Raw genomic sequence first — 18799 nt, forward strand, 5'->3', positions numbered from 1 at the left:
AAAAAAACATCTCTATCGGTACACGACGCGTCGCTGGAAGGGAAGCAGAACTTCTAAGTTCGAGACATAAATCACATTATGAGAGTGTTGCAGTTGTTAGTTGTCTGTCGTGCCGTTAAGATGGGCTCTTTGCAACGTTTTAACGCGTTTTTAGTAATATTTTGCGGCCTTTCGCGTGTTTTGTGCGTCGATTACTGCCAGATTGAGAGAGAAAAATGCGCGTCATTGCCTCACATTGGGTGTAATGAAACTGCCGTCACTTTCGAGGTAAGTAAACAATTCGAAACACGGAAGCGACACTTGTTGATTTACGCGCAAAACCAATAATTGTTTGACGGGTTTGTGTGATAAGTCGCACAAATGCATTTTTTTGACAAAAAAAAAATAAGTGAGCTGAGAAATTGATTTTTTAATATTTTCTTAAATTTCAAGCAAATAAACTAAAAAAAATTTAAAAAAATAAGAAATAAATAAAAAGAAATTAAAAAAAAGAAATAAAAAATTAAAATAATTAAAAAATTAATAAATATTTTTCTTGAGCAATAATTAAAAATTTTAAAAAATATGAAATTTAATTATGAAGAAGTATGAAGAAATAAGAAATTCTTAAAAAATAAATCGAAAATTTGGCTAAAAATATATAAAAAATTAATTAATAATTTTTTCTTTTTGAACTTTAAAAATTTTTTTTAAATTTAATTTAATAAAATTTTAAAATTTATTGAAATATATTTAAAAATTTTTTGAAATTTAATTCTAAGAAATTTTTAATAGCTTTAGACAATAAAAAAAAATTTAATTGTTTAATTTGTCAAATAAGAAAAAAAAATATTTGGAACAATTTTTAAATTTTTATCAATTTATATGAAAACTTCTTTACCATTTTTAATAAAATTTTAAATTTATTTAAAAATTTTTTTAATAATTTTTTTTAAATTTTTTTAAAAATTATTTATTATTTATTTATTTTAATTATTTTTTTTTGTTTTTGTAAAATAATAATTTTTTAAATTATTTATTTTTAATTTTTCAAATTATTATTTTTTTTATTAAAATTATTTTTTTTTATTAAATTTTCTCATTTTTAATTGTATTTGCCTAAAAAATGCATTTGTGCAATTTTTCCTATTAACCATTAATTTATTTATTCACCGCAGGTCAATCCAAATTGTTCAAACATAAAAGTAGTAGAGTTAAAAAACAGCGTGAAAAACTACATTCTCGACGTGCACAACGAGCTACGGGATAAATTGGCGTCTGGAGCTGTGGGGAATTATCCGCCCGCAAGTCGGATGCTGGAAATGGTAAAAAAAAATTTTTAATCTTTTAAAATGTCATTCATTAAAATTCTTTTGTTCAGTTTTGGGACGACGAACTCGAAGCAACGGCCTGCTTTCACGTGCAATATTGCATGTTTGAGCATGATAAATGTCGCGCGACGCCATCCTACAAGTATCCAGGACAAAACATCCGGATATCGCACTACACAAATTTTCCCCAGACGAACATCAAGAAGGAGCTGTACAACGGAATTCTTGATTGGTTCAACGAATACGAGGATGTCAAACCTTCCATTGTCGACAAATACGAAAATCGACCGAATCACAAGCAATACGGGCATTTTACGGCAATGGCTAAAGACAACAATGATCGAATCGGTAAATTATTTTAATTGAAAATATTTTCAAAAAAATCTTTAAAATCTTCTTTTTGTTGTTTTTGGACAGGATGTTGCTACATTACGTACGAAAACTTTTATGACAACACAGAAACTATCGAGTACAGTCACTTGTTCACGTGCAATTATCGAGAGACAAATTTAATTAATCGCCCGGTGTATCTCAAAGGCAATGCAACAAGTAAGTGCGGAGACGTTGGACCAGGATATGCGGCAAATAACAAGCAATATCCTCATTTGTGTGCAAATTCACTCGTAAGAGAGGAGTTGACACTGCCAGATGAGCCGAAATCACTCGAAATTGAAACAATAGTCGACAGTGAAACGCAATATTGTGAGATTGGTCGCACGAAATGCGGTAGAAATAAACACATTGGGTGCACCGAGTCATCTGGCTTTGAGCTAAATGAGATCTGCATGAATATTGAAGTGCACAACATGACAGACATGTATCAGAGTGTGTTGTTGACGGAAAATAACAAATATAGAAATTTGATTGCCAGTGGGACATTTAATGATTTTCCGGAAGCGTCAAAGATGCAGGAATTGGTAAGTATTAAATAGGGTGAACAAAAATTTTTGAAAAATGTTAATAAAATCATAATTTTTATTTTTTTTTTATTTTTGGAAAAAATGGAAGCTTTCTATAATAAAATTAAAATTTAAAAAAAAATAAATTATTAAAAATTAAATTTAAAATTAAAAAAAATAGAGAAGACAAAAAATTATTTTCGAAGTAGAATTTTTTGTTAAAATTTAAAAAAAAAAGAAAAAAAATATTTTTAATTTTTTTTCTTGCTAATTTATTTATATTTGTTTACCTTATCAGACATTAAAATATATTTAATTATTTTTTTTATTTAAAAAATTTAAATTAATTAAATTTAAAAATTTAAATTAAAATCAAAATCAAATTAACTTTGAAATTAGACTGATAAAATTTAAGTACAAAATAAAAATTTTTAAAATTGATTTTTTAATAATCAATCAATTTTTTAGTTTTTTTAAAATTTAATATGAAAACTTTATTAAAAAATTTTTAAAAATTTCTTAAAACATTAATTAAAATATTTTTTATGGTTCTATTCTTATTTTGAATATTAAAATCCATCAAAATTGTTAAGTTTAAAAAAAAAATCTTCTAAAAATTAAAAAAAATTAAATGTCAATTCAAAAAAACTGACCGTTAAAAAATTTGAAAATTACTTTTTTGCTAATTCAAAAGATTTTTATTTTTAAAATTAAGAAACTGAAAAAAAACAAAAATTTTCGTTCATCCTACATCTGTAACAGAACAATTAATAACGATGATGACATGCAACAACGAACAAATTCATATTGTCATGCTCCAATAATCACTTTTTCCTGTTTCTCCCACACAAACAAACACGCACACACGCAGGAATGGGACAAACAATTAGAAGATGTTGCCTGCCAATATGTCAAGTACTGCCAGCCAACGCAACCTGCCGAATGTCTTGCCACCCTCGACCATGACTTGCCTGGGCAAAGTGTCTACCACAGGTACAGCGACAAGAAAATCACGAATCACGCAAAGATATTGCAAGAAGCTGTGCGTAACTGGTTCAATCAATCATCTGCCGCATCACCGGACATCATTGACAACTACCAGAATGTGTAAGAAATTTATCGTGAATGAAAAAAAAAACGTTTTTTTACAAATTTTTCTTTCATACTCCCACAGCGGCACCGAATACTACGGCAGTTTCGCCCTCATGGCACGCGATGCTCAAAGCAAAATGGGCTGTTGTTTCATCACGTACGAGGAAAATATCAACGATTATCCGTGGCAAAGCCATTTAGTGTCGTGTGTGTATGAAAACGTGAATTTTCTCAACACAAAAATCTACGAAAAGGGAAAAGCGGCAAGTGAATGTCGCAAAATTGGCGAAAATTATGTGACGAGTGAAACGTATCCGAATTTGTGTGCGAAAAATACGAGCAAAATCGAAACCAATGAAATTTTCGAAGAAAAAGTCATCAACTCTGAAGTCGAAGAAGAAAGTATAAACGAAATTTCCGACAATCCAGAAGAAAAACAACCAGATTCCGTCGTTTTAAGTTCTCGATTCGATGACTACGAAGAAAATTTCTTAAACATTTCGCATTATTGCCAATTGGAAATTGAGAAATGCGAAGGTAGACGACATATTGGATGTGAGACTGATCCTGGATTAGAGGTAAATTCCTTAAATTAAATATTTTCGAAGAATTTTAGATTAAAATCTCCCAAATTCAGGTAAATCCGGAGTGCATTGACATCGAGGTCGTTGAAATTACGGAGAAAATGAAGCGTTTAGTGGTAAATTTGCATAACAGTTACCGAAGTGCCATCGCAGGCGGTAAAGTCAAAGGTTATCCATCCGCCAGTAAAATGCTTGAAGTGGTAATTATTCGAAAAAATTTAATTTTTCTTCGAATTTTAATGATTTTTTCAACATTTTTTAGGAATGGGATCCTGAATTAGCGGATGTCGCATGTCATCACGTCACAAAATGCCGAATGCAGAGCGATGAGTGTCGCGCTACAGACTCTTACGACAATCCAGCGCAAAATTTCTACGGTACTTATGCCGATCGTCAACAGCCTAACCACACAATGGTTTTACTGCAAGGAATTCGCCATTGGTTTCAGGAACACAAACAGGATGCCGGATCCGATATCATTCGTTCGTACAGGTTTTTATCTCCTTTTTATGCTGTGTCTGTCGATAAAACTAATTTGCCTTTCTTTTCATTCTCCGTATAGAGCACCGGGCAATTCTTATCGCTTCCTCACAATGGTCCGAGAGAACAACGACAAAATTGGCTGTTGTTACATCCAAAACAAATTCGTGATGCCAACAAAGACGTGGTACAGTCACATGTTTACGTGCAACTACCGGGAAAATAATGAGCGTGGAACGAGTGTTTATGCCATGGGGAAACCTGCATCGGAATGCCATCAATGGGGATCGGGTTACAAAAAGAGCGCTGTGTGGAAAAACTTGTGTGTGAAAAGTTGAATCGCATTGTCACACGAAAAAAAAAATAAAAATTGTTGGTGCACAATTTAATTTTAAATTGTAAACATTTTTGCGAGGGAAATAGAAAGATTGGAGAGATAAGATAAAATTCTGTATTGAAAGGAATAGTTTTTTTTTTGTTGAAAGAGATAGAATAAGGATTCCATTTTTTTGTATGGTATGCCATTCACAGAAACCTTTTTCTATGGATGATGAACGTAAGGCCGCTCCAATTTTTTTTTTTAACTTTTTGTCCCATGCCCCATTTCAAAAGCTGAAAATCCAATGGGGCAAAATAAAAAAAAAAGTTAAAAATTTCATCAAAAATTATAGTTTTCAGGTCTTTTTTCATAATTTTTCAAGGAATTTTCAAAAAATTTTGAATTTTTATAAATTTTTTTTAATTTTTAATTTTAATTTTTATAATTTTTTTTTTAAATATTTTTCTATAGTTTTTATTTTAATTTTTACAATTTTTATAAACTTTTATATTGAAAATTATATTTTTTATTTTCTTTTTATGAAAAATATTTTTTTTAATTTTTTAGTTGAATTGCTCTAAAATCAATTAAATTTAATTGCATTAAAAACAACAAAAATATTATTCAACGGTCAAAAGTTCACTGAATATTTCACATTTTGTATGAAAAAGTATTTAATTTTTTTTTTATTTTGCCCCCTCCATTTTGAAAAATAGCTTTTGGGACAAAAAGTTCGAAATAAATTTGGTGCGGCCTAAATTACTCAAAAAAAGGTAAAAGAACGTTTTAAATTGGAACAGAGTAAAAACGGAGTAATTTGTAACCCAATTTTTGAACAATGATGAGAAAGAGAGTTGCTTTGTAATCCTCAATTTTGTGAAATATTTTTCAATTTCCCATTCTTCCTTCTTATTTACATCAACGCAGACTACTAAACGACGTTACATTTTTAACAAAACCCCTTCCTTCAATTTTTGTTTAAAGCCAGCTGTTTTGCTGTCACATGCTAAAAAAATATGGGTCTACAAAAATCCCGTCCCTTTGGTCTCATAAAAACACTTTTTTGATAGAATTTTTTTCTTATCGTGAAACAGGTGAGACAATGTCGTCATAAAATTAAAGAGAAATTTTTTTTTCCATGAGATAACGATGCCGATCAACGACCCGTCATAAAATAAATTTTATACATAAATACTTTTGACTTTTGTTTCTGCGTTTGTTAGATAAAGCGAAAATTCCTTACATAGCAAATTATGCGAGAATTTGGTCCCTTTGAAGATAAATTTTTGTATTAAATACCAACAAAAATCAAGATCAAATGACCAAAAACCATCAAAAATGAGTCCAAACGTAATAAAAAGACCGGAAAAGCAACATTTTTTTTGCACATATATTTATTTTATTATTAATATTCTATTGGCGTTGAAGAAAAAAAAGTTTCTTTTGTTATTGTTTATTATATCCTTAACCACAATACAAGAAACTTTTCCTCTTTCATGAGTTTTGGTAGCAACCTTTGTCACTATCTTTTGCCTTCTTTCGTTATGTTTATTATTATCACCACATCACTATCGATAAAAAAAACAATAGTAAGTGGGAAAACTTATTCGACACATTTTTCGATCACATTTTAAGAGACAAGAAGGAAAAGTGCTTTTTTGTCAATTGACATTTGACATTTATTGGGAAAGACTTTTAGTTTGTTTTAGGATTTTGTTTGTATCAAAGTTTGAATTAAAGTTTTTGTGGTTTTTACTTAAATTTTGAGAATTTAATGAATTTATCCAAAGAAATTTTTCAAAAGTTTTAAAATTATTTAATTTAAAAAAAAATTAAATTTTAAAAAATAAATAAATAATTTAAAATAATAAATGAATAAAAAATTTAAAAAATAATTTTAATTTATTTTTAATTTTTTATTTATTTATTATATTATATTGAACATATTGAACTTTCGGGAAAAAATTCATTTACATAAATCTTATAAAAATATTTTTTTACGAATTTCTTAACATTTTTCTATCTTTCTATATTTCTTTCTTTACGAAACTGTCTTGAGATTTTTCAAGTCAAGTTTTAACAAACTTTTGATGGATTTCAAAGCTAAAATTGAATAAATATTCATTCTAAAGATGATTTCCATCAAAATCTCCTTGATTTTTGAAGAAATAAAAAATTTTTTTTTTCCTTGACCGTTTTTCGAAAAAAAAATAAAAACGGTCATGAAATTTTTCAAGTCAAGATCTAAAAAACTTTTGATGGATTTCAAAGCTAAAATTGAATAAATATTCATTCTAAAGATGATTTCCATCAAAATCTCCTCGATTTTTGGAGAAATAAAAATTTTTTTTTTTAAAAACAAATCGATCTTTAAAAAATAAAGCTTAATCAAATATTTTAAAAAATTTATTAAAATTTAATTTTTTTTTTAGAATTTGTCAAACATTTTTTTTTAATTTTTTCAGAACCAAAACCTTCTGCAAGAGAAAAAGAACACATTACAAAAACCCTCAAAGAGATTCATAAAGCAAATCTTGAGTTATTGCGTTACAAATCTCGTATGGATCTTTAATTCCAATACCAAAAATAGGCAATAATCGTAATATCCGACTAGATTATGATCATATTTCATCAAGAAACCTTCCGAGACACATGACAAATATGTAAAACAAACAAATAAGACAACTATAAATCCAGCATGAAAGCCTTGTGAGAATTGAGACAAATTTTTCAGACATCTTCTGTGCATTCCTCGTGTCTTTTTACTGAATTTACATACAGAGGAAAAACAAGAGACAAACATATTTTTTATTATACGAAAAATAGTTCAGGACTGACATTCGAATTTCTTTACTAAAACAGAAAATCCACAAAAAACCTTTGACAAACAATCCTTCGGAGCATTCCTTGGGATAATAACCTCACTGCTTCCTATCAAAACAAGCAAATCCATCTGAATTATTCGAGAAACAAAAGTAATAACAAACATTTTTATCCGGACTGCCTTTTTGTCATAAAACTGCTTGATGTCCCAAAAACGAAAACATTGTTTTCCCAAATTCAGACATCATGAATGAGGAATTAAAACAGCTTTTAGGCACGTCGTAAAACGAGAGAATGAAGAAGTTTATCTGGTTTCACTATAAAATAAAAGAAAAATAACTCCAAAAAATCATAAATGTAAGAATTTGTTGATTTAAATTCCTTCTTGTTATTATTACTGAAATTTTACTCGAATTTTACACAGAAAATATTTTTTTTTATGATCTTTTGTTGAAGTTAATTTGTTTTTGTTCAGCGGAAAGATGCGGATTATTAATAAAACGACTTTTTATCATGTTGTAAAATTTTAAAGCAAAATCCTGTGTAAGCCGATTTTCTATGAACTCATTAACGAATTAACGTTTAAAAGCCAACAGATGTTCCTCAAAATTTTTTATCTATTTATTTACGAAGATTTTTGAAGAAAAAAACAAAATTTTCGGAAAATTACCAAAAAAAATTTCAAGATTTTTCGCTTTTTATTTACACGTGGCATTTTCTCAATAGACCTCTTAAAGCTAATATTCACGTCGTCTATTGTTTATCTGAATGAAGAACGCTGAAGGCAATCAAGTACAAACAAACACACACACACGCAATATATTAAACATTTAATATCCTTTTTATGTGCTTGGTGCTTATTCAAAGTTTCCGAGCAAGACATTAAACAACCTTTAAAGCCGCCGTATGTGGTGTCTCGTGCAATAAATTCCCGTCTGTCGCATGGATTTCGTAATTTCCTGTGAGATAATCAAAAACTCTGATTGATAAAAAAATAATTTTGATTAAAAAAACAAAAGACGCACGAAAACTTCATAAAAATTAAGAGTCTTCATTAAAGAAATGAATGAATTAAAATTCAGCAACATCCTTTTTAGTTCGTTCTCGGAGGAATTTTAGTGTTAATATGAAAAACAAACGGCAATAAATAAGAAACGAAAACATTTTAGCGAGAAATTTTCTACGTGAAGAGCATTTTTAGGCCAAAATGCACGATAAAATTACCAAACGGAAAATTATTTTTGTGTTTTTTATCTTCGTTAAGGTTTTTACTTTTCTTCTTTAAAAAAAATAATAATAAAAAAAAAATCCACAAAGAAAAAAATTGCAGTAAAAGAGAAAAAGTGATTTTTTTCTATGTTGAAGCAAAATTAAAGTGTTGTGAAACAAAAAAAAAAAAAAGAAAACAATTAAGCCTACTCAGAAAACATGAATGTAAAGAAAACAGATGGAACAAAAAAAAACAATTTTCATAGCTGGATTTGCTTTTTTCCTCTTTTTCGGTCTTACAATTAGGCACAATTAAGGAACTTATGAACAATGACAACGGTTGTTGTTTTTCCTTCTGTTGTGCTTTAATTCAAAACAAAACAAAGAAAAAAAAACTAAAATTGTGTTAAAACTAATTACTTGCCAAATGCCAACAAACTAAGAGCCTTGCCAAACTAGGGGAGGTTTCAACTCATGTTAAACATCGGTGACAACATAATTATTATTGTTTGCTGTTAATTGTATGAAAAACAACTACATATTTGAATGAAATTTTTAACGAAGTATAGAAAGGAAACCTTGAGTTTTTTTTTTGTGAAAATTTATGAATTTCCAAGAAAAAATTGTTTTTTCAAAAAAAAGTAAAGAAAAAAATAACTGCAAACAATTATTTGTGCTGTAATAATAATAACAATTATTCCAGGGCTATCGTTGTAACGATGACTTCATTATTTTTTTTTTTGCTGTCAAACATTTAAGCAAACATAAGCAAAATAAATGTTATTGCCACAATTTGTGATTGCTCGTTGTTTTATCTCGTCTAGTCTTGGGTTTTTTTTGTTTGAATTTATTTTTAGACGTTTTGTGTAATCTTTTAAGCTGTGCAATGGGTTTTATCTTGCTTTTTTCATTGAAGTGCTTCAAAGGAAGAAAAGTGATTTTTTATGGTGAAAAATTTATGTCAATTTATGTTGAAAAGCTGACATGAATGAAATTTTTAAGTTATATTTTTTTTATAATTTTATAAAAAAAAATAGTTTTTAAAAATAAAAATTGATTAATAAAAATGAAAAAAAAAAATCTATAAAATCATAGAAAATAATTATATTAAAATTGAAAAAATTATCAAAATAAAAATTAATTTGAAAAATTAAAACAATTTATTTTTTACCTATTAATTTTGTTAATGATATATTTTTTTAAATTATTTTTTTTTAATTATTTAATATTAATTTTTATAATTATTTAGAAAAATTTTAAGAAAAATTAATTAATATTTTTTTTAAATAAAAATCATTTTATTTTAATAAATATTTTTATTTTGAAATTTTTAATTAATTATTTTTTAATTTTAAATTAAAATTTAAAATTTCTTTAAATATTTTAATTTATTTAAGATAAAGTTTATTCAATTTATTTTAATATTTTTTATAATTTTAATTTAGGTACTAATTTTTTATTATTTTTTTTCTAGATTTTATTATTCAATATACGAAACATTTTCGCTAATTGAAACGCCTTAATAAATCTTTTATGTCAACGTCGTAAATTGTGAGCTAAAAAATTTTACCAAAATTAACCAAAAACGCCCTTTACAAAGGTCACTTCCATTGCCAAAGTCGCCCTCCGCAATAAAAATGAGCGACGTGACCATTGTTTCCTGTCAGTTTTTTAATAAAGCAGCAACGAAAAAAAGGCATCGTCACATCAAATATTAAAATAACAAAAAACACAATATTATTATCCAAGAGGGACACGGCAAATGGCACTCTTTACTCTCGCTTGCGATTACTTTTGCGACTCAGTGTATTACCGCAAATGTTTGGAGAAACAACAAACGGATATTTTGAGTTCAAGCGGCAAAAGGAAGGATTTAATCCGTTTGGATTATTTAAAAGATTGAGTCATGATAGCTGTCAAATTAAAAATTAAGGTCTTTAATAAACAATAAGGCGAAATTTTTCATCGGAAGTCAGTGGCAGAAATTTTGCGAAAAAGATGGAATGAGATAAGCAAATCCGGAGGAAATATGAAAATATGCGTCGATTGATCATTTAAGGCATTAGATTATCATAATATTCAGTGAAAAAGAAAAAAAAAGAATTTTTCACATAAAAATCCTTTTTCATAACTTTTTATTCATTTTTGCTCCTTTGACCAGAGGGGTCTTTCCGGATGGTCTTATGGCACAAAACCAATTAAATTATTTTATTTCGAAACTTTTTCTATCAAAAAATAAAAAAAATCATGGGTTGATCTGGGCATGGACAAGAAAAAAATGATTTAATAAATGTGGCGAATAAAAACTTTGCTCGAGGAAAGTGTTTGATATTAAATTTTAAAGTTTAAAACTTTTTTTTTTCAGATCACAACTGAAAATGACATCAAGTGACTTCTTGTCGTTTCTCATGTGTTTTTATTGGAAGAGATAACAAAGAGCAACAACAACAACAATCAAAATAAAAGTAAGACGACATGCATTTCCATCCACATGCACAAAAGCCACCCATACAATTATGAAAATTACTATTGATTTTTTCATCATCACTACAAAGTGGCATGAAAAAGAGCATCTAATGAACATGTAACAACAACAACAACTGCTATACACAGAAAAAAATCCTTACATATTTTAAACACTGCAATGCTTTATGTTCTTCGTGTCTGTCCCACTAAACCATATAAATATTCGAGTGTGTATTTTTTTTATTTCATATATGAAGTCGTTGCGTCTTTTCGAAATCAGCGATGGAAAAAAATATTGCGACACGAAAAAAAAACGAGCAAATAATTCGCAAGAGAAAAATAGAATGCAAAACTTTTGCCATTAAAGCCACTTTAGAAGAATTATTTATGTACATTTCCATTTTTCTGCGAAAGTTGCAACTACTTAGTGTCATCAATGTCTGATACGGAGCAGAAAATTCGTTCCAACGACAAAAACGGTCATTATCAGTGCCATGTTCACTCGCTCAGACATTTTTATTTTTATTGCATTTCGATGCATTTTTTCTCTTTCATGTGTCAATTTTCTTCGTTTTTAATTACTTTCGACAAATGGACGTGCTTCCGAAGAAATTTTGCGTTTGAAAAACAGAGAAAAACAAAAGAATTTCTCGTCGACTGGAATGGAACAGAAGCGGAAAAAAATAAAGCAAAGTAAATATGTCTCAAAGCAAAGCGGATTTGATCATGAAAGTGAATAGTTAAGTAAAAGTAAACAAATGCGCGTAGCGGTTGACTGAAATTATGTACCCAGAGGAGCCCTCGAGCGATTAAAAGAGAGATGTGCTTTTGCTGCTTGAAAGGTAAATTACTTTCGTGTTGGAATTTTTGGGAAAATCTCATTAATTTGGTGAGTTTTACAATTTTTTTGATAATGCAAATTATAATTTGTTTCAGAATTTTTGAAAAAAAAATTCAATTTTTACAAAGGAAATTTATTTTAAAAAATGTTTAGAATTGAGATTTCACTAAAATTCTATTTAATTTTTTTTCCGTTTTATTCTTATTTTCGATTGTTAAAATTTTTTTTTTGAATTTTTCTAGCTGAAGTCAAGTTTTTATCAATATTTTAAAAAAATAGTGAAATGTGTTCAAAAATTGCAAATTAATTTTTTTTTTGCTTAAAACTTTCAAAAAAATCGAATGATTCTTGAGCTTTAAAATTTTCTTCTGTCAAGTTTTAATTTTTTTTTATTTATGTTTTCTTTATAAAAATTGTACAATTTAATTTTATTAATAATAATTAATAATTTTTTTATTAAAATTTCGATTGTTTCACTTTAAAAAAATTAATTTGGTGAGTTTTCAATTTTTTTTTATGAAAACTTTAATTAAATTAATATTAAAATTTGATAAATTATATTTTTTTGGCAGATTCATTCAAATTTATTTTTTTTAAGTTCAATTATTTTTTTTAAATAGAAATTTCGATTTTTTAAAAGAAATTTTAACTTAATTTTTTTTTCTTCAAATCTTTTAATTTAATTTTTTTTTTATTTTTTGTTAAATAATTTTTTTTAATTTTCATTTTTTTCAACAAACTAAAATTTTTTGATATTTTTGACCGTACAAATGCGTTAAAAATTCCATAAAACATAAAATTTATTTAAAACTTGTCACACTTCTTCTCCTATATACTTAAAACTTAAAACTTCAATAGAGAAATTTATTGCCGGAATCGCCAATTAATCAACCAAGCTTGAAAATTTATGAACCTACCTTATGATCGAATCAAAAACAGACGATTTTAAATTAATTGCCTATTAAATTTGACTTCTTCATTTATTTTTTTTTTTGTGGCACAATTGACACAATAACAACAAGATATCGCACCACTACACTAAAAAACGCAATATTTGATAAAGCGAACACCTTGGCCAGGTGTACGTCACACACACGAGACATCATCGACCCCTTTGTGTTAGTCGATAATTGCATTATAGTTCCACAAATTGCATGTAAAGCTATTCCATTAAAAATTTCCATATTTTGTGACATGGAATATTCATCGTAAAATTTCCGCACTTATCATTTCTTCTCTAATTACTTCACTGCTAATTTTTTGCTATTATCGCATTTCTTTTGGACGCAAAAAACCCTCATTCTCATTAAATTTATTATTTCCATGACAATATGGCTAAACAAAAATTGTAACGAATATCCTTGTGTGTATGTCCTTTGTAGGTAGGCAGTATCCGCTCATACACACATGCAGGAACGACGAATTTATTGAAATTTGTATTTTTTTCACATTTTTTATTTTTTGTTTCAATGCAAACTCACTTGATGAGCTAACTTTTCGTGTCGTGAATTAATCGCACTCATTTTTGACGATTTTCTTGGTTACACTTTCGCTTGGCGCAACTTCATGCACTTTGTTCGAGTATTTTGAAACGGATTTTCCGCGGAAAATGACTAAAATTTCCCGTCTATGTTCGAGCGTTAACCGAAACAAACTGAATGTTTATCAGCGACACTGTTTAAAGTGAACATCTGGCAGTTGCGTGTGTCTACGGGGCATACAGGACACACATACATGTGCAGAGGATATGCGACAATTTGGTCGTCGATTGAAGGGGATGCCAAACAAGGACTCGGGATTCGATTAAAAATTAATAAAATATTTTTCGCTTAGCATTTTGTCTCTTAAAAAACTTAAAATATAGTAAACAATTTAAGTTTCTTGACTTAAGCTTAAGTTAAGAGTTGACTTAAGAATTTGACTTAAGTTTTTGAATTTTTTTTTATCAAAATTTGAGAAAAGTAGAAGAAAATTATTCTAAATTTCAATTTTTGAAAAAAAAAAAAATAGATTTAAGCTTTAAGTTTTTAAATTTAAGATATTTAAATAATTTAAGTTCTTTGACTTAAAAGGCTAATATTCAAGCTTAAGTTCAAGGTTAAGTCAAAAAATGTTTGAATTTTCGACCAAAATTAAAAAAAAAATAAATAATGAAAAAGTATATTTTATTCTTCATTTTTGAAAAAAAAACTTAATAAAATTTTGGCTTAAGCTAAAAACTTAAACTTAAGTTATTAAAATAATTTAAGTTTTTTGAATTAAGCTTAAGTTTAAGAATAATTATTTTCCAATAATTTTTTAAAATTATGAAAATTCGATAAAAATGAAATTTTTAAAGCTTTGTACCTAAATTAAGTTTTTGATTTGACTTAAGTCAAATTAAAGTAATAAATTACCTTAAGTTAATAATCTTAAGTCAAGCCCTCCCCCTAAATTACCCCCTGAAATTTTTGAAGTTCAATTCAAAAAAAAATTTTTTTTTTCATAGAAAAAATTCTTTTTAAGTTAGTTTTAAACTTAATTTTAACTCAAAAAACTTAAAAATTAAAAAAATAAATTACTTACCCCCGCGGATTTGACCCCCCTTAAAAGTATGATTTTTATTCCGCGAAACATCATTTGAGACGAATGAAAGTGATAATGAGTGAACCAAATAGCAATTTGACGTATTTTGACATCGCGAAAAGTTTCATCGCACTTTTAACACCAATTTTCGCGAATTTGTAGTAAATTTTGCCGTATAAAATAGTGGAAAATACCAACTAAAAAATCCTGGAAAACACCTCGTAGCTGTTTTTTGTACGAAAAACGTAGCGTAGTCATTTAAGGAAATTTTTTCGATTTAATTGACTGAATTCAGGGAATAAAAAAAAATGAGCTCCTCCTTAGAAAAAATTAAGAAAGACTTTCCCCTGCACCTTGCCGTATTCAATAATGATGCCAAAGAGCTCGAAACCTTGCTGCAGCAAGGCAAGGTAAGTTGCTCTGATTTCCTCAAATCAGACCTTCCATGGGCACAAAATTTAATTTGATTAGATATGTTTGTTGTGTCTAATTGGATTTCACAGGCACTATGACGAAAAAAGTTATATTTTTTTCGCTAGAACGCATGAAAAACTCATAACGATTATTTTTTTGTGATTCACACAGCACGACATCAATGCAAAGGACAGCCGAGGCCGATCTCCTTTATTCTTAGCAGTAACCTTGCAGCATTTAAACTGTGTCAAAACACTATTAGCGAATAAGTGCAATGTAGAAGGCGAGTTCGATGGATGGAGTATTGTGCAGGAGTCCGTTTGTACGGGAGATCCGGAAATTTTGACGACCGTTTTGGAAGTTAGGGATCTTCAGAGGTGAGTTTTCGTGAAATTTCACATGAAAAATAATAAAATATTGATTTTTTTAGACACATTCAACGAGTGACGGCGATAAATACGTTGCTGCAGTCCTTGAAAGACACGCCAGACTTTTATGTGGAAATGAAATGGGAGTTTTCGAGTTGGAGTGAGTGTCTTATTTTTAGAAATTTCGATTTTCTAACAGATTTTCTTCGTTTTTAGTTCCTTTGATGTCGCGCGTTGCTCCGAGTGACACCTACAAAGTCTACAAAAGTGGGTCTCGTGTGCGGATTGACACAACCTTGTTGGGTTTCGACAACACAAGTTGGAAACGCGGCAATCGTTCGTACATTTTCACGGGAGACAAGGATTGCGCGACGTTTATTGAGATCGATCGTGACTTGGAGGAATACTCCATTGAGCAATTACGTGGCGTCGATGAGGAAATTCACGGCATTGCGCCGTCAAAAGAAAGTATTCAGTTCCGTCTCTCGAGTCCTGTGGTCAATACCGCCGTGGATTTCGAAAACATCAGCTTCGAACGCAATAAATCGGGGCTTTGGGGATGGATGCGAAGCGGCGACAAAGTTGAAACCATCAACGGGTACGAATGCAAAGTATTTTCCGCCGACAATATCAATTTTGTCACGCGCACTCGCATGGATCACTTGGATGAGGAAGCGTCTCGCACACGCAATTCACGAACTCCGCTCGGTTTCGTGCTCGGAATCTCGGAAAATCCGTCGCCAACGACGGAAGAACAACCACAAAACCTCGCACCAGCTTCGCCCATCCATCAAAGCAGCAACGAGCAACCCGTGAAGGCGGAAGAGTACTTTTCGGATGCGGATTTGGGCGATCGCGATATCGGGCGCCCCAAGAAAATCACGACAAAAGTGCAAAAATTCAAGGCAAACTTGTGGCTGAGCGACACGTTCCCCATTAACTTACAAAGTCAGGTATTGCCAATTTTGAATTTGATGTCAAACGTTGCCTCGCCGCACGTCAATAAGCTTAAGGACTTTATTACGATGCAATTGCCAGCCGGGTTTCCGGTAAAAATTGAAATTCCGCTGTTTCACTTGATAAATGCCGTCGTCACGTTCAGCAATTGCATGACAATGGACAATCCCGTAGCTCAAGTGACAAAATTGGAGGAAAATGATCGCGTAACGGTTACAATTGAGGACAGCATATTCGAGATACCGTCGCATTATGCGCGCTCCGGACCGGATTATCGTCAAATCAACTACGACGACGACGATGAACTCATGCAAATCGCCATTCAACAGAGTCTTTTAGAAACGGGCACGGAAACGGAAGAAGTTAACTTGTGGGAAGCCCTTCGCAGTCCCTCTATTAGTCCCGGGGGATATGACGATCAATTACAGAGGTGAAAAAATTCATTTTAAAAATTAAAAAATTAAATTTTTAGTGAAAAAATCTTCGAAAGTAGTCGTAATCGTAGTAATAGTGTAGCAATTACTTCCACAAAAGGCGACGAAGGTCGTCGAAACAGCCTTACTGTCTTAGGACAAAAAGCTTTTAAGAAAATTTTTAAATAAATCCCCTTAAAAATGTATCGCTAGCAACCTTTACCAAATTTCCCTCTTGTTTTTTCCATTTTAGAGCATTGGAATTGTCGCTTGGCTACACGAACGGCACCAATGGCGAAAATAATGGAAGTTATTTCCCGAATGGAGCACTTCCTGGCAACGAAGATGACCTCACGCTTGCCCTCAGACAGAGTATCGCCTTGAGCAAAGAGGAAGAATCGCGTCGTGAACTGGAATTGCGACGAGAGCAGGAAATGATCGAAGAAGCAATTCGTCTCAGTTTACAAGAAAAGTAAAAAATCAACTAAAAACATTTCAAAAAAAAACAAGTATTTAAGCGTAGAAAATGTTAGAAGCGACGAAAATTTGTACTGAAAAACTTTTTCTACCATGAATTATTATTGAGCTATATTTTTTAATTTACTTATTCATTGCTATGTTATCACTAAAAAAACAAAAACATGAGAAACTTAAAATATAACAAACTAAATTATGACTGTCCAAAACAATTTTTTTTATTTTTTTGTGAAAAAAGTGAGAGTCAATTAGTTTTTTTTTATATTTTTTTAAAATTTATTTTATTTTGGAGCAAAATTTGTCAAAAATGCTTTGACACAAAAAGTTTTTGTTTTTGCAAATTTTTATCCATTTGGAGCAAGATTTGTCAAATATCGAACTTGATTTCTTGATTTAGTTTTCAAAAGAAAACTATGTCAAAGGAAAAAATTTTTAGTTTTCAAAATCAGTTTTAAGTTATTTTTTTAAGAAACATTCTGGTTTTTTAGAAGTTTTGAGTTATAAAATGATTAAATATGATAAATTAGAGCCCTCTGACAAATTTTTATCCATTTGGAGCAAGATTTGTCAAATATGGCTTTGACACAGTTTTTGACATAGTTTTTGACACAGTTTTTGCTCTTGATTTAGTTTTCAAAACAAAACTATGTCAAAGGAAAAAATTTTTTTCAGTTTCAATTTTTTGGCAGTTTTGAGTTATAAAATGATTAAAAATGATAAATTAGAGCCCTCTGACAAATTTTTATCCATTTGGAGCAAGATTTGTCAAAATGGCTTTGACACAGTTTTTGACATAGTTTTTGACACAGTTTTTGCTCTTGATTTAGTTTTCAAAACAAAACTATGTCAAAGGAAAAAATTTTTTTTCAGTTTCAATTTTTTGGCAGTTTTGAGTTATAAAATGATTAAAAATGATAAATTAGAGCCCTCTGACAAATTTTTATCCATTTAGAGCAAGATTTGTCAAAAATGGCTTTGACACAGTTTTTGACATAGTTTTTGACACAGTTTTTGCTCTTGATTTAGTTTTCAAAACAAAACTATGTCAAAGGAAAAAATTTTTTTCAGTTTCAATTTTTTGGCAGTTTTGAGTTATAAAATGATTAAAAATGATAAATTAGAGCTCTCTGACAAATTTTTATCCATTTGGAGCAAGATTTGTCAAATATGGCTTTGACACAGTTTTTGACATAGTTTTTGACACAGTTTTTGCTCTTGATTTAGTTTTCAAAACAAAACTATGTCAAAGGAAAAAATTTTTTTCAGTTTCAATTTTTTGGCAGTTTTGAGTTATAAAATGATTAAAAATGATAAATTAGAGCTCTCTGTTTGACACAGTTTTTGACATAGTTTTTGACACAGTTTTTGCTCTTGATTTAGTTTTCAAAACAAAACTATGTCAAAGGAAAAAATTTTTTTCAGTTTCAATTTTTTAGCAGTTTTGAGCTATAAAATGATTAAAAAAGCTCTCTGACAAATTTTTATCCATTTGGAGCAAGATTTGACAAAAATGGCTTTGACACAGTTTTGACATAGTTTTTGACACAGTTTTTGCTCTTGATTTAGTTTTCAAAACAAAACT

The 18799-nt window shown here is 29.4% G+C and overlaps 3 protein-coding genes across 4 annotated transcripts in view; 2 read left to right on the forward strand and 1 right to left on the reverse strand.

The window, feature by feature from the left end:
• The window catches only part of LOC134832395 (protein king tubby), a 35146-nt gene extending 21484 nt beyond the window's left edge, over window positions 1–13662 (reverse strand). Inside the window, exon 1 of the mRNA XM_063846405.1 lies at window positions 13505–13662. Coding sequence (XP_063702475.1) covers window positions 13505–13546 — 42 coding nt within the window. The 5' untranslated portion in view covers window positions 13547–13662. The remainder of the gene's footprint in view (window positions 1–13504) is intronic.
• On the forward strand, window positions 113–4922 carry LOC134832380 (uncharacterized). Its single transcript, XM_063846379.1, has 9 exons — window positions 113–267; window positions 1158–1304; window positions 1361–1658; window positions 1728–2227; window positions 3081–3316; window positions 3384–3879; window positions 3939–4085; window positions 4148–4377; window positions 4448–4922. The coding sequence occupies exons 1-9, from the start codon at window positions 121–123 to the stop codon at window positions 4701–4703; spliced, it is 2457 nt and encodes an 818-aa protein (XP_063702449.1). The 5' UTR covers window positions 113–120; the 3' UTR covers window positions 4704–4922.
• Window positions 13663–14709: 1047 nt separating the features above from the next.
• On the forward strand, window positions 14710–17417 carry LOC134827649 (ankyrin repeat domain-containing protein 13D). Of its 2 annotated transcripts, none has more exons than XM_063840401.1 (5): window positions 14710–14998; window positions 15174–15379; window positions 15433–15530; window positions 15587–16757; window positions 16994–17417. In XM_063840401.1, exons 1-5 carry the CDS (start codon window positions 14897–14899, stop codon window positions 17214–17216), a joined length of 1800 nt encoding a protein of 599 aa, XP_063696471.1. In that variant the 5' UTR covers window positions 14710–14896; the 3' UTR covers window positions 17217–17417. The 2 variants fall into 2 exon arrangements, with proteins under 2 accessions (XP_063696471.1, XP_063696477.1); XM_063840407.1 differs by having other exon boundaries at window positions 16821–17134.
• The last annotated feature ends 1382 nt before the right edge of the window (window positions 17418–18799 follow it).

Source organism: Culicoides brevitarsis, chromosome 1 (assembly GCF_036172545.1).
Source record: "Culicoides brevitarsis isolate CSIRO-B50_1 chromosome 1, AGI_CSIRO_Cbre_v1, whole genome shotgun sequence".
NCBI classification, from domain to species: Eukaryota; Metazoa; Arthropoda; class Insecta; order Diptera; family Ceratopogonidae; genus Culicoides; species Culicoides brevitarsis.

Coding starts and splice junctions, on each gene's coding strand:
- LOC134832380 (XM_063846379.1), top strand. CDS start 121: ATGGGCTCTTTGCAACGTTTTAACGCGTTTTTAGTAATATTTTGCGGC. Junction 1,659..1,727: donor AGACAACAATGATCGAATCG/GTAAATTATTTT, acceptor GTTTTTGGACAG/GATGTTGCTACATTACGTAC. Junction 4,086..4,147: donor CCAGTAAAATGCTTGAAGTG/GTAATTATTCGA, acceptor AACATTTTTTAG/GAATGGGATCCTGAATTAGC.
- LOC134827649 (XM_063840401.1), top strand. CDS start 14,897: ATGAGCTCCTCCTTAGAAAAAATTAAGAAAGACTTTCCCCTGCACCTT. Junction 15,380..15,432: donor GAAGTTAGGGATCTTCAGAG/GTGAGTTTTCGT, acceptor TGATTTTTTTAG/ACACATTCAACGAGTGACGG. Junction 15,531..15,586: donor ATGGGAGTTTTCGAGTTGGA/GTGAGTGTCTTA, acceptor CTTCGTTTTTAG/TTCCTTTGATGTCGCGCGTT.